We start from the raw sequence: 12,775 nt of genomic DNA on the forward strand, positions 1-12,775 counted from the left end.
TGGAGACCCCCCAGAGCAGATACTAATAATACTGGAGACCCCCCAGAGCAGATACTAATAATACTGGAGACCCCCCAGAGCAGATTGTGATAATGCCGGAGACCCCCCAGAGCAGATAATAATAATAATACTGGAGACCCCCCAGAGCAGATACTAATAATACTGGAGACCCCCCAGAGCATATACTAATAATACTGGAGACCCCCCAGAGCAGATACTAATAATACTGGAGACCCCCCAGAGCAGATACTAATAATACTGGAGACCCCCCAGAGCAGATACTAATAATACTGGAGACCCCCCAGAGCAGATTGTGATAATGCCGGAGACCCCCAGAGCAGTTATGGAAGTGCTCATTAGTCTGACTGTCGGCAGGGTGCAGGACACAACTCATGGCTTGGCAGGCTGCTTGTGTCCTGTTGGAACGCCTTGTGCTCCCCTTATCCCCTGTTTAGTTGAGATGAATGTGGCTGCACTTTATGTACATGCTCAGTGGTGAAGCTCCCCTGCTATAGATTAGCGGAAAAAGCCACTGGGAAGGAATGCCCCCATTTATCTCAAACACTGCTAGAGTGACCAGAGTCGATGTCCGGGAAATTCAGAGATTTGGCTTCCCAACTCCACGGTCCTGATGCAAACTTTGCTGAAGTGTTAGTGCCAATTTAATTTTAGTCTCATACTCATTTGTGCTCTTTATGATGATTACTTCTCCCTCTGTCTTAGATTGCAGATAAGCGAGTGTCCAGGAGCCACGCTGTGCTGGAGGTGGTGGATGACAAGCTCCGCATTAAATCAGTAAGTACCGGCAATATGGAGCAATTTCATGTCTTGTGGACAGATCATTTTTTCACCTTGTGTAGTGACCCAGAGTGGGCATAAAATAGTTTTCTGAGTCGCAACCTGTAGTTTTAGGTGGGCATGACTGACCCCCCCCTCCCCCCCCCAGTCTGTCTGGTGGATCCTTGGCTGGTTCCTGGACTCTTCAGATAATTAGAGAGGTTTCAAAGGAGATGTATAGTTACCTGCCTAAACCATGGCCACTATGGTGTACTGCTACAGTCCATGGCTATTTATAGTATTATATTGTGTAAAGCTGTGTGGTATAAATTTGTTTAGATATTATATAGTATTTTTGTCACCTTGTATACAGGCTTTCTGATTGGCTGCTGACCCAGATCCTTTGGAATAGGAGAACTTGAAAGTTTATACAAGGATTCCTCCCTGGTGTGGTGTCTGAGAGTGGAAGGGAGAAGTATAGAAGCAGGGCCCGCGCCAGCACTGGGCATACTTGGGGAAGTGCTGGGGCCCAGAGCTGCTGGGGGGCCCATGTAAAGCTGTACACAAGGAGTCCATGGGGGTGACGGGGGTTGTATCTAATGAATCCAGAGGGTGTCAGGGGGGCTTAACTAGGATAAACTAGGAAATATTCAAGGAAACAGGAGACTGTTTTAGTTTTTGAATTTTTAATGCCACCCTGTGCCTTCACTGCAAAGGGGCCCACTGAGGCTTTGTCGCCCAGGGGCCTACTGAAACCTGGAGCCGACCCTGTGTAGAAGTGTATGTGTTGTGAGACGTAGGGGGAAATGTAAAGGAAATCTACAACTTGGAAGCTGTATTGTATACTAAGCGCACTTACACACTGCCGTTTGTTCCCTGGCACATGACTCATTCTTTCTTTACCTTTTAATGGCCTAATTTGGGAGAAAAGTTTCCTTTTAAAATTATGCAAATGAGCCTCAGGGGTCCTGTCTATGTCAAAGAAGCCCATTCTAGATCTGTCTTCTGCTTATTACACATGCCTTTGTTTGGTGTACTCCCTGCCTCTTCCCTGATGTCACCGTCAAGAGAGCCAGTGACATCAGATAGAGCTAGAAGGGGCTTCTGTTACATAGACAGGAGCCCTTGAGGCTCATTTGCATAATTTTAAAAGGACAATTTTCTCCAAAACGAGGCCATTAGAAGATAAAGAAAGGATCAAGTTTGAGGGAACACACACCAGCATGTGGTTGGTCTAGTTTAAGTCTGAATTTTCTGGTGCCCAGGGTAGACCACTCCCAATTTCTACGGCCAAGACCCTTTTTCGGAAAACAGCCTGAAAATGGTCTAAAATGTAGCGCACGGCATTCGAGGTTCAAATTCAGGTTGATAAGACAGGTTGATTTTGGTGGACAGCCTGCAGACGTATTTTCCAGCCCTATTTTTAGGAGATGGGTCCTGCACTAGTGTTTTGCTGGTGTTGGGTCACTTCTGTCTCCACAGGTGCCCCTGTACCATCAGCTCGGGACCTTAGTGCAGCGCCCCCTTATTACAGCGTTCTTGTTGGCCCTGATGGGTGGGTGGGTGGGTGGGGGGGTTTGTAATCAGACTGGAGAGATGGGCTAGGTGGGCACGTTCCACTTGGAGTTAGAGAACCTTTGGGATACATTACTGTCCCTGTAGGTTTCATTTTAAGAAACGAATTTGGTTTCCACGCGCTAAAAGTGCGCTCGTTTCTCAGGAGTGGAATAATTGGCCAATTTTCTGCATACAACTTTTCCAAGTATAAAAATATACAGTACAGCTTGTTCATGAAATGCTGGTCGCACATAAGATTTCCCAGGCAGCGCCCGCTGTGATGCCACGCGAGGTGAGTGATCGTCTGACATCTGTTTACCAGGAATCTCAATCCTCACCACGGAAAGCCGAAGATATAATCTTCCCCACGTTAAATGGAGAGATTTAGAGAAGAACCTGGACGCGATCAGATAGTAAACACGCAGTTTAGAAAGCGCTAAATGGACGTCATTCGAGGTTTTTCTTCGTTTTTACATCTGCCGTCTGACGAAATGACTTAAGTAACTTAATTCCCATAGAAACCATTAAGTCCAGAAATATGATTTATTGAAGTCCCTGAGCTCACTTCAGAAGTTTCAGCTTTCATGATAAATTATCGTAACGTTCACTCCTCGACCTCGGTCTGAGTCACAAGACTTTAACTTCTTGGCTTTAAAAGTGCATTTTGTAGTTTTATTTTTATATGAAAGGGTTCACTGGGATCACGATCTTTATGACTATGGCCCCAGGGGGTATAAAAATAGTAAATGCGCTATACTTGCCTCTCTCCAGTGCTTGACCCATCGCATCCCCAGCCTCAGCACTGTGCTCACCCCAGCTCTTACTCTTCTCTTTAACCTTTCACTATCCACTGGTATCGTTCCATCTTGGTTTAAGGGGATCTACCAGCAGGATGAAGGACTGTATGCAAATGAATTTGGGGGGCTCCAGGCTCCATTAACACCTGTGGAGCATGGAGCACCTCAGGCTCATTTGCATACAGTACTTCATCCCGGTGGTAGATTCCCTTTAAACATGTAGCAGTCCTACCCATCCTTAAGAAGCCATCTCTGGACCCGTATTCTCTGCTGAAGTAAAGCCCTATCTAACTACTTCCATTCAAACTCCAGGAACGACATGTACACCTAGAACAGTGATGGCGCACCTTTTAGAGAGCGAGTGCTGAAACCACAACAAAAACCCACTTATTTATTTCCAAAGTGCCAACACAGCAATTTAAGCAATAACTTATTGCTTACTGCTTTGTCAAAGCTTTCATCGTATTGGCATCCTGAGGACATCAATACAGTAGAAAGAGAAATTCTGATTATTAATGTAGCCTCCCTCCATGGTCCCTTGTAGAAGAAGAATGCAGGGCCCGTGGCAGGAGATCAAATTATTATCCAGCTCTGTCCAAATCTTCTCACTCCTCCTGCAGTCCCAGGCGGCCAAGGATATGTTTCTTTAAAATAGGATGTGTTGCTTTAAAATAGTCCTCAATGTCCTGTGTAGCTTGGGACTGCAAGAGGAGGCCATGTGTCCTGTCTTATGAACTCTATGCTGAGGACCTGGGTGCCCACAGAGAGGGCTCTGAGTGCCACCTCTGGCACCCGTGCCATAGGTTCGCCACCACTGACCTAGAACTATCCTCCTACTTTTCCTCCAATTGCTCTTTGACAAACTAAAATGTCGTTTCCGAACCCAATCACTCCACTGAGACTGCCCTGACCAAAATCTGGTGCGGGAACATGGAGAGGGCTCACAGGCTTAGTCCTCTCCATAGCCGGTAGTTTTTTGCTGCATATTGCAGCAAACACTTCCTGGTAACACCAATTGCAGGTGTTTTCCCATCCATCACCATCGGCAAAGCTGCCAGCGGCTTAAAAAAGATGGCGGCGCCAATAATGAAGATCGACTCTCCCCGTGACATCATCGGGGAGCGGCAATCGGTCGCCATGACAGCCTCAGGTCTTCCAAAGGCCCAAGGCTATCTTGGCTATCTTGTTTTAACCCATTCACATTGTATTGGATGAGGAGGAAAATCCCCATACACTGCCATACTGTAGTATGGCAGTATATGGTAGGATTGATCAGGCAACCTAGGGTTAAAGTACCCTAGGGGGTCTGAAAAATAGTAAAAATAAAAAAACCCTAAAAATTAATCACCCCCCTTTTTTCCTGGAAGTCGTATAAATAAACAGTAAAATTCATAAACACATTAGGTATCGCTGCGTCCAAAAATGCCCGATCTATCAAAATATAATAATGTTTTTTCACGGCGTTTAACCCTGTAATGGAAAATAGTGCTGAAATGGCACTTTTTTTGCCATTTAAAAAATCTAAAAAATTCAATAAAAAGTGATCAAAACGTTGTATTGAAAACGTAGCAAAAAATGACACCACTCACAGCTCCGTACACGAAGTATGAAAAAGTTTTTAGCGCAAGAAGATGGCAAAATAAAAAAAAATTGTCCAGGAGGTTTTAATTTCTGTAAAAGTATGAAAACATTATAAAACCTGTCATTTGGGCCCAAAGTGAACTCTGTAAAATCCTATCCTACAAGAAAACGGCGCAAATGCAGTTTTTCACCATTTTCTTTGCATTTGGAATGTTTTTCCTGCTTCCCAGTACATGACAGGGAATATTTAAATACCGTCACTGTGAAGTGCAATTTGTTACGCAGAAAATAAGCCGTCACAGAGCTCTGTACATGTAAAAATAAAAAAGGTGTAGATTTTTGATGGTGGGGAGTGAAAAATGGAAATGAAAAAACAAAAAAGGGCCGGGTCGTTAAGGGGTTAATGACCTACTGTTAGCCAAGGCAAAACACCACTACAGGCAGTATATACAAGATAGGGTCCATAGGTTTGTTCTTAAGTTGAATTTGTATGTGTCGAAATTGTATATTTTATAATTGTAGATCCAGACAAAAAATTTTTTTGTCCCAGTGACAATTGGATTTTCAAATTTTTTTGCTGTAATTGGACAACAGGTTATGAATAAAGTTTCATTACAGACACCTTACAGCTGATCATTGCAGCCTGGGACTATAATGAAGCATGCAGAGAGCTTCACCTGGGGTCCCAGTGGGCTGAGGGGTCTGTCTGTAACTAGAGGTCGTCTGTAAGTCGAGTGTCCTTAAGCAGGGGGCTGTTTGTACTTTCCTCTCCTCCTTCTTGATCTGTCCTCAGCTTTTGACGATGTTGACCATTCTCTCCTGCTGCAGGCGCTAATAACTGCGGTAGGTGCTTGCACCGATCGCGGCTATTAACCATGTGATTGACGCCGGCAAAGTCGCCGGCGGCGTTTAAAAAACGTCATTGGGGGGGCGGCGATCGGTTACCATGGTAGCCTCGGGTCTTCTTTTGACACGAGGCTACATGGCTTCTGCAGATTCGTTACAATGAGCCAGTGGCTCATTGTAATGAATGTGCTGCAAAAATGCCTTATATTGCAATACTGTAGTATTGCAGTATGTGGTAGGAGCGATCTGACTATCTAGGGTTAATGTACCCTAGATGGTCTAAGATATAGTGAAAAAAAAAAGAAAAAAAAAAAAGTTTAAAAAATAAAAAAAATTAATAAAATATTAAAAATTCAAATCACCCCCCTTTCCCTAGAACGGATATAAAACATAATAAACAGTAAAAATCACAGACACATTAGGTATCGCCGTGTCGCAAAATGCCCGATCTATCAAAATATAAAATCGTTTACGGGCGGTGGTGACCTCCAAGACGGGAAATGGCGCCCAAATGTCCGAAATGCGACTTTTACACCTTTTTACATAACATAAAAAATGAAATAAAAAATGATCAAAATGTCGCACAGACCTCAAAATGGTAGCAATGAAAACGTCGGCTCATTTCGCAAAAAATGACCCCTCACACATCTCCGTGCGCCAAAGTATGAAAAAGTTATTAGCGTCAGAAGATGGCAAAAAATTTTTTTCTCTTTTTTGTACACATTCGTTTAATTTTTGAAAATGTATTAAAACACAATAAAACCTATATAAATCGCACCGAACCAAAGAATAAAGTAGGTGTGTTATTTGGAGCGAAGAGTGAAAGTCGTAAAAACTGAGCCCACAAGAATGTGACGCATGTGCGTTTTTTTAAAAAATTTTTCCACATTTGGAATTTTTTCGCAGTACACGGCATGTTAAAATAAATAACATTACAGGAAAGTAAAATTTGTTACGCACAAAATAAGCCCTCACACAGGTCTGTACACGTAAAAATGAAAAAGTTATGGGTTTTTGAAGTTGGAGAGCGAGAAATTAGCCGAAAAACCCTCCGTCCTTAAGGGGTAATATCGGTGAATTCACCTCAGTTGATTTTTTTTAATATAAGTTTACACACTGATTTTTTTTTTTTTAACATTTCAGCTATAGTAAGGAACCATTTAGGGATATGGGCAATGTTTTTTAATTACAGGCAGTCCCCGGGTTACATACAAGATAGGGTCCGGAGGTTTGTTCTTAAGTTGAATTTGTATGTAAGTCGAAACTTTATATTTTATAATTGTCGATCCAGACAAAAATAAATTTTTGGCCCCAGTGACAATCGGAGTTTAAACATTTTTTGCTGCAATGGGACCAAGGATTATCAATAAAGCCTCATTACAGACACCTTACAGCTGATCATTGCAGTCTGGGACTATAGTAACATCCAGAGAGCTTCACCAGAGGTCAGAGGGGTCTGTCTGTAACTATGGGTTGTCTGTAAGTCGGGTGTCCTTAAGTAGGGGACCGCCTGTATACTTTTTTTTTTTTTTTTTAAATCAAGTATTTATTTTGGGTGGGTTAATTCAAATAGCAGGTTCCCTTTAAACCACTTTTATGCCCCTTCAGGTAGGGTATGCAATGTCCTTTCTAGAATTCTGGAATTCTTTACCTATAAAAATGAAAAGAGTCACTTTTAGAGGCTAAAACTGGCATTACATCTAGTAAACTGATCTATCTTTCCTTATTGCCATGAAGTGACTTTTTTGGCGGAGAAGAGTCACTTTTAGAGGCTAAAAGGTGAACATCACTTGCATTACATCCAGTAAGATGCTCTTTATTTCCTTATTACTATTGAGCGACAAGGAGTCTTCGCACCTTCTTCTAGGCATCTTGTTCACGTGACGTGAGGCCTGACTCTGAGAACCCTGCAGCCATCATTTTCTATTTGATAGACTGTTCCGTGACCAGACATATGGTTTGTTTTTCCGTGCCGGTTTTCTCTCTGAATGAATTCATTGTCTTCTAGCTCAGCGCTGTGTAATATCTTGGATCATTACAAGCAAATTATAACTAACATTTCCATTTAGTCCTGATAGACTTGTCTGTCCTCAGAACGCCTCCGCTGATGAAAATATAATTACAACGTTCAGCCGAGGAAAAAGCGAGACCCAATGCGGCTTATTTGTGATTGTTAATAGACAAGGCGATGGCAGCAGACGGTATCAATTCTTTGCGTCATTTGGGTGAAGCTTCGTAGTCGATCACATTTAGGCCTCAGTATAGCAATAACTATTAGAAGAAATCAGCGCCGTCTCTTCTCATTAATATTGTTCACAAAATCATCTCTTTTAATGGGTTGTCCTACAAATTCTTCTCCATTCTATTACAGCAGACAAACTGAGCAAATTATTACTTGGAACTAAAGATAAACAGACCCAATGGGGCAGATCTACTTACCCGGCCCATTCGCGATCCAGCGGCATGTTCTCTGAACAGGATTCGGGTCCAGACGGGATTTATGATGGCAGTTCCTCCACTGAAATGCATCTGATCGCGCCGGAATACACCGAGCCGGACCAGGTGAAGGTAAGTGCTTCCCAAGCGACACATTTTCGGTTATTAAATGCGGCGTTTTTTCCGAATACGTCGGGTTTTCGTTCGGCCACGCCCCCCGATTTCCGTCGCGTGCATGCCAGCGCCGATGCGCCACAATCCGATCGCGTGCGCCAAAATCCCGGGGCAATTCAGGTACAATCGGCGCAAATCGGAAATATTCGGGTAACTCGTCGGGAAAACGCGAATCGGGCCCTTAGTAAATGACCCCCAATGTTTCCTTTTGGGTTTGGAATTCAGCCCGCTTGCCCCGGACACATGATCCGGGCATGTGGCCTGTGTCCTGCCCAAGCCGCTGCCGGACACATGATCCGGACATGTGGCCTGCGTCCTGCCCAAGCCGGTGCCGGACACATGATTTGGACATGTGGCCTGTGTCCTGCCCATGCCGCTGCCGGACACATAATCCGGACATGTGGCCTGTGCCTGCCCAAGCCGGTGCCGGACAAGTGATCCAGACATGTGGCCTGTGCCTGCCCAAGCCGGTGCCGGACACATGATTCGGAAATGTGGCCTGCGTCCTGCCCTAGCCGATGCAGGGCACATGATCCGGACATGTAACCCACTCAGAGGGCTGTTCCTGATTAAAGGGCCAGTTCCTTTTTTTCATCATGCCATTGTATGTCCACAGCATTTTTCTGCTACAGGGAGCTAAATTTGAAATAACAACTTATTACCTATTTCCTTATATTTTAATGACCTATCTGAAAATGAACTATGCTTATTCCTGGAATACCACTTTAAATGAAATGATGTGATTTGGAACAGTATATTACAGATGTAATCTTTAAAGGAAACCTCCCTTTAGAAATGCACAAACTGAGGTATTCTTGATGGTAGGTACCTTTCTGTCTAACAAGCCCTACACTGCCTTTAACTAATCAAAAACTTTATCTATCTCTTATGCCAATGAACTTCACAGGCTACTGGGGCGCGGAGTAGCCATGCTGTGTGCCAGGGGCTAAGGCTACACCGCACCCCTGTAACCTCTGAAGTCTTACCTCCATGCGTAGCCCCACAGTGATCTTTCGCTATTAAGCCTATGCCCACGCATGTGCAGTCGGCTCACTGCCGAAAAGTGCAAGAGGTTACTGCACATGCGGAATAGCCAAAGAGCTCTGCGTAAAACATGCACAGAGATAAGACTTCAGAGGTTACATGGGTGCGGTGTAGTCTTAGCCCCGGCAAGGTTATCCTGCGCCTCAGTAGCCTCTGAAGTTGATCTGATTTTAGTTAGTTATGGTTAAACCTTTAGCTCAAGGCAGTGTAGGGCTTATTAAATAGAAATGTATCTACCCTCAGGAATACTCCAGCTAGTGTATTCCTGATAGGAGGTTTCCTTTTAACCTTTCTCTATCCACTGGTACCGTTCCATCTTCCTTTAAACATGTAGCAGTCCTTCCCATCCTGATGAAGCCATCTCTGGACCCTTGTCCTCTGCTGAACTGTCGCCCTATCTTGTTTCTCCCATTTGCTTAGAAAATTATGGAACGCAATGTCCATCTGGAACTATCCTCCTACCTTACCTCCATCTCGCTCTTCTACTATCTACAATGTGGTTTCTGACCCGATCACTCTGCTGAGACTGCCCTGACCAAAGTCTCTAATGCCCTACTGTCTGCCAAGGCAAAGCACCATTACTCCGCTCTCCTCCTCCTTGACCTGTCCTCTGCCTGCTGCTGTTGATAATTCTCTCCTGCTGCAGACGCTGTTCCCTTGGTCTCACTGATCTGAATCTCCTCACACCTCTCCAACGTCTGGTGTCTATCATTCTCACACCACCTTGTCACCCTGTCCCCCTCCTGTTGTTATCCTGGGATCCCTACTCTTCTCCTTCCACTGCTCTGACCTAAGGTATCATATTAAAGGAAAACCCATTTGTAATTTATTAATTGACACGAAACATACATACTTACATACATAAATTAGCATATTCTAATTAGCATGTATGCATTTGTAAATTACTCCATTACAAACGGTTGTTTTCCTTTAAAGGAAACCTATGACTTGAAGTGGCAGGTTTCAGAAGAAAACACCGAGCACCAGCTCAGGGTGAGCTGGTGCCGGAGCTTATTTTTGTTAGTGTTTTAAACCGCGGTATCGCGGTTTAAAACACTTTTTAAACTTTATAGCCGGCGCAGAGAGGTACGCGCTCGGCGCTTACCATGCGCGCGGCTCTCATTCACTTCCTATGTAGCCGCGCGCACGGTAAGCGCCGAGCGCGTACCTGCCTGCGCCGGCTATACAGTTTAAAAAGTGTTTTAAACCGCGATACCGTGGTTTAAAACACTAACAAAAATAAGCTCCGGCACCAGCTCAGCCTGGTGTTTTCTTCTGAAACCTGCCACTTCAAGTGGTAGGTTTCCTTTAAGTCCCATGTTTTCAATATCACTCCTGTGCAGATGACACACAGATCTATATGTTTGGTCTAGATATTTCTATCCAGAATCCCCGAGTGCTCAGCCATATCCTCCTCCTTCTCTTCATTTACAAATTTTTTATATTTTCATTTTCAAAACAGACCTCAATGGGGGAGATTCATGACGGGAGAATCCACAACTGTGGCCCGAGCCAACGGAGACTGAAGTAGAGAACTCATCCAGTCCTGATCTGGTCTGAAGTTTGGAACAGACGGTGTTACGCCCATTTTCATAGTGACCGGTGCCTCTTAGCGCCCCATAATCTTTCCTCCACCTAACCCTTCCCTCCAACCTGACATAACTATGACAATTCTTGGCTCCTCACTCTCCTCGGTCCCTAAAGTCCGCTGCCTTGGAGTCATTTTTGACTCTGCCTTATCCTCTAAGCCTCACATCCAGGCCCTTGCTACAACCTCCCGCCTGCATCTCAAGAACAACTCTCGCGACCGACCCTTCCTCAATCCAGAGTCTACAAAATTACTAGTCCATGCCCTCACCATCTCTTTGGTCTTTCATATAACGCTCCTTAACTCTGCCGCCCAGCTAACCCATCTTCTCCTTTGTCTCTCCACTGGTTTCCCATTACACCGCAAATTCAGGTGAAAATATTAACCAGGTTCTACAAAGCCGTCCACAACCTGTCTGCTCCATATATCTCTGACCCAAACAGCCAATACCGTCCCACACGTAATCTCCGATCTTCACAGGACCTTCTGCTCCACTCTTACCATCCGCTCTTCTCACAACCATCTCCAGGACTTCCCTCACGTATCTCCCATATTCTGGAACTCTCTACCAAAATGTGTCAGACTGTCCCCCTCCATCCAAATCTTCAAACATAACCTGAAAACCCACCTGTTCCGGATCCCCTACAACACACAATAACTGCTCTGCTTCATCACCTCATGTCCCCATCCTCCCTCCCATATAGATTGTGACCCGTCACGGGCAGGTTCCTCCTTCTACTTGTCTCCTGATCTCTGTGGTCTTACATTTTGTACTTGCATTTGTTCTTGTCTTAATGTGATGTATGTGATCCCCTTGCTGATTGTACAGCACCATGGAATTAATGCTGCTACATGAATAATAGATACAGGCGGTCCCCTACTTAAGAACACTCGACTTACATACGACCCATAGTTACAAACGGACCCCTGGATATTGGTAATTTATTGTACTTTAGTCCTAGGCTACAATAAACAACTGTGACAGTTATCACAGGTGTCTGTAATGAAGCTTTAGTGTTAATATTGATTCTGATGACAACCAAACATTTTTAAAATCCAATTTTCACAGAGACCAAAAAAGTTCTGGCTGGTATTATCATGATAAAATATACAGTTCCGACTTACATACAAACTCAACTTAAGAACAAACCTACAGACCCTATCTTGTATGTAACTCGGGGACTGCCTGTACTAATATTCACTGATGCGGTTGTAATTCCTATTCTCTAACAGTAGATGGCGCTCTTTGTACACTAGAAGTGATAGGTCTGAGCACTGGGGGCGAATTTAACAGACTCTTCTCTATTAACCAAAAGGTTTCTTTCCAGATTTCCAGGCTATGAGGATTTTCCACTTGGGGAAATGTTGGATGGGTTTGGTCCTTGGAGGCAGAGTGTTGTTCCATCACAGAAGGGGGTTGTTACAGTCGCTTTCAGCTAAGATTTTGTATCCACATGATAATGTATCAGACTGCTGACTGGGCGTTTTATGGGTCCCGCAGATGGCACTAGATACATTGTATGTTCTCTTATTACTTGCATGTGCCTTTCCTGTATGATTGGTGGAGAGGGTCCAGCATTTGGGAGCTGCACCAATCGTGACAGTAAATTGGACACGACCCTAAATTTGCATCGCATCCCCTTCCAAGTTTTCTCTTACTCCCAGCGGCCCCATTGCAGGAAACTGCATCTGGTCCTGTAGTGATGTGAATTACTACATAAAGACTGAGCTGTACTTCCACCTCCATTCTCTGTGTGAGAGTTGGAGACGCACCGATCTGTCTGATATCAATGACTTCTCCAAAAGGTGGAAAAGGTTAAGCGTCTTATTCCGTGAATTAGAGTCTGGGGAAAATCCACCCTAGATGTTTTAACCCAATGATCGCAGCGCGGGATGTAAATGGCTTTCATTTATAACACACAATTTTATGCTCAGTTTTTTGCACCAAAATCCCTGAGGAAAAGGCTAAGAAGTC

The 12,775-nt window shown here is 44.2% G+C and overlaps 1 protein-coding gene across 1 annotated transcript in view; it reads left to right on the forward strand.

The window, feature by feature from the left end:
- The window catches only part of APLF (aprataxin and PNKP like factor), a 137,128-nt gene that overhangs the window by 6,972 nt on the left and 117,381 nt on the right, over positions 1–12,775 (forward strand). The window contains exon 2 of the mRNA XM_072140424.1: positions 724–795. Within this exon, the coding sequence (XP_071996525.1) occupies positions 724–795 (72 nt within the window). The remainder of the gene's footprint in view (positions 1–723; positions 796–12,775) is intronic.

This window comes from Engystomops pustulosus, chromosome 3 (genome assembly GCF_040894005.1).
Source record: "Engystomops pustulosus chromosome 3, aEngPut4.maternal, whole genome shotgun sequence".
In the NCBI taxonomy this organism is placed as follows: domain Eukaryota; kingdom Metazoa; phylum Chordata; class Amphibia; order Anura; family Leptodactylidae; genus Engystomops; species Engystomops pustulosus.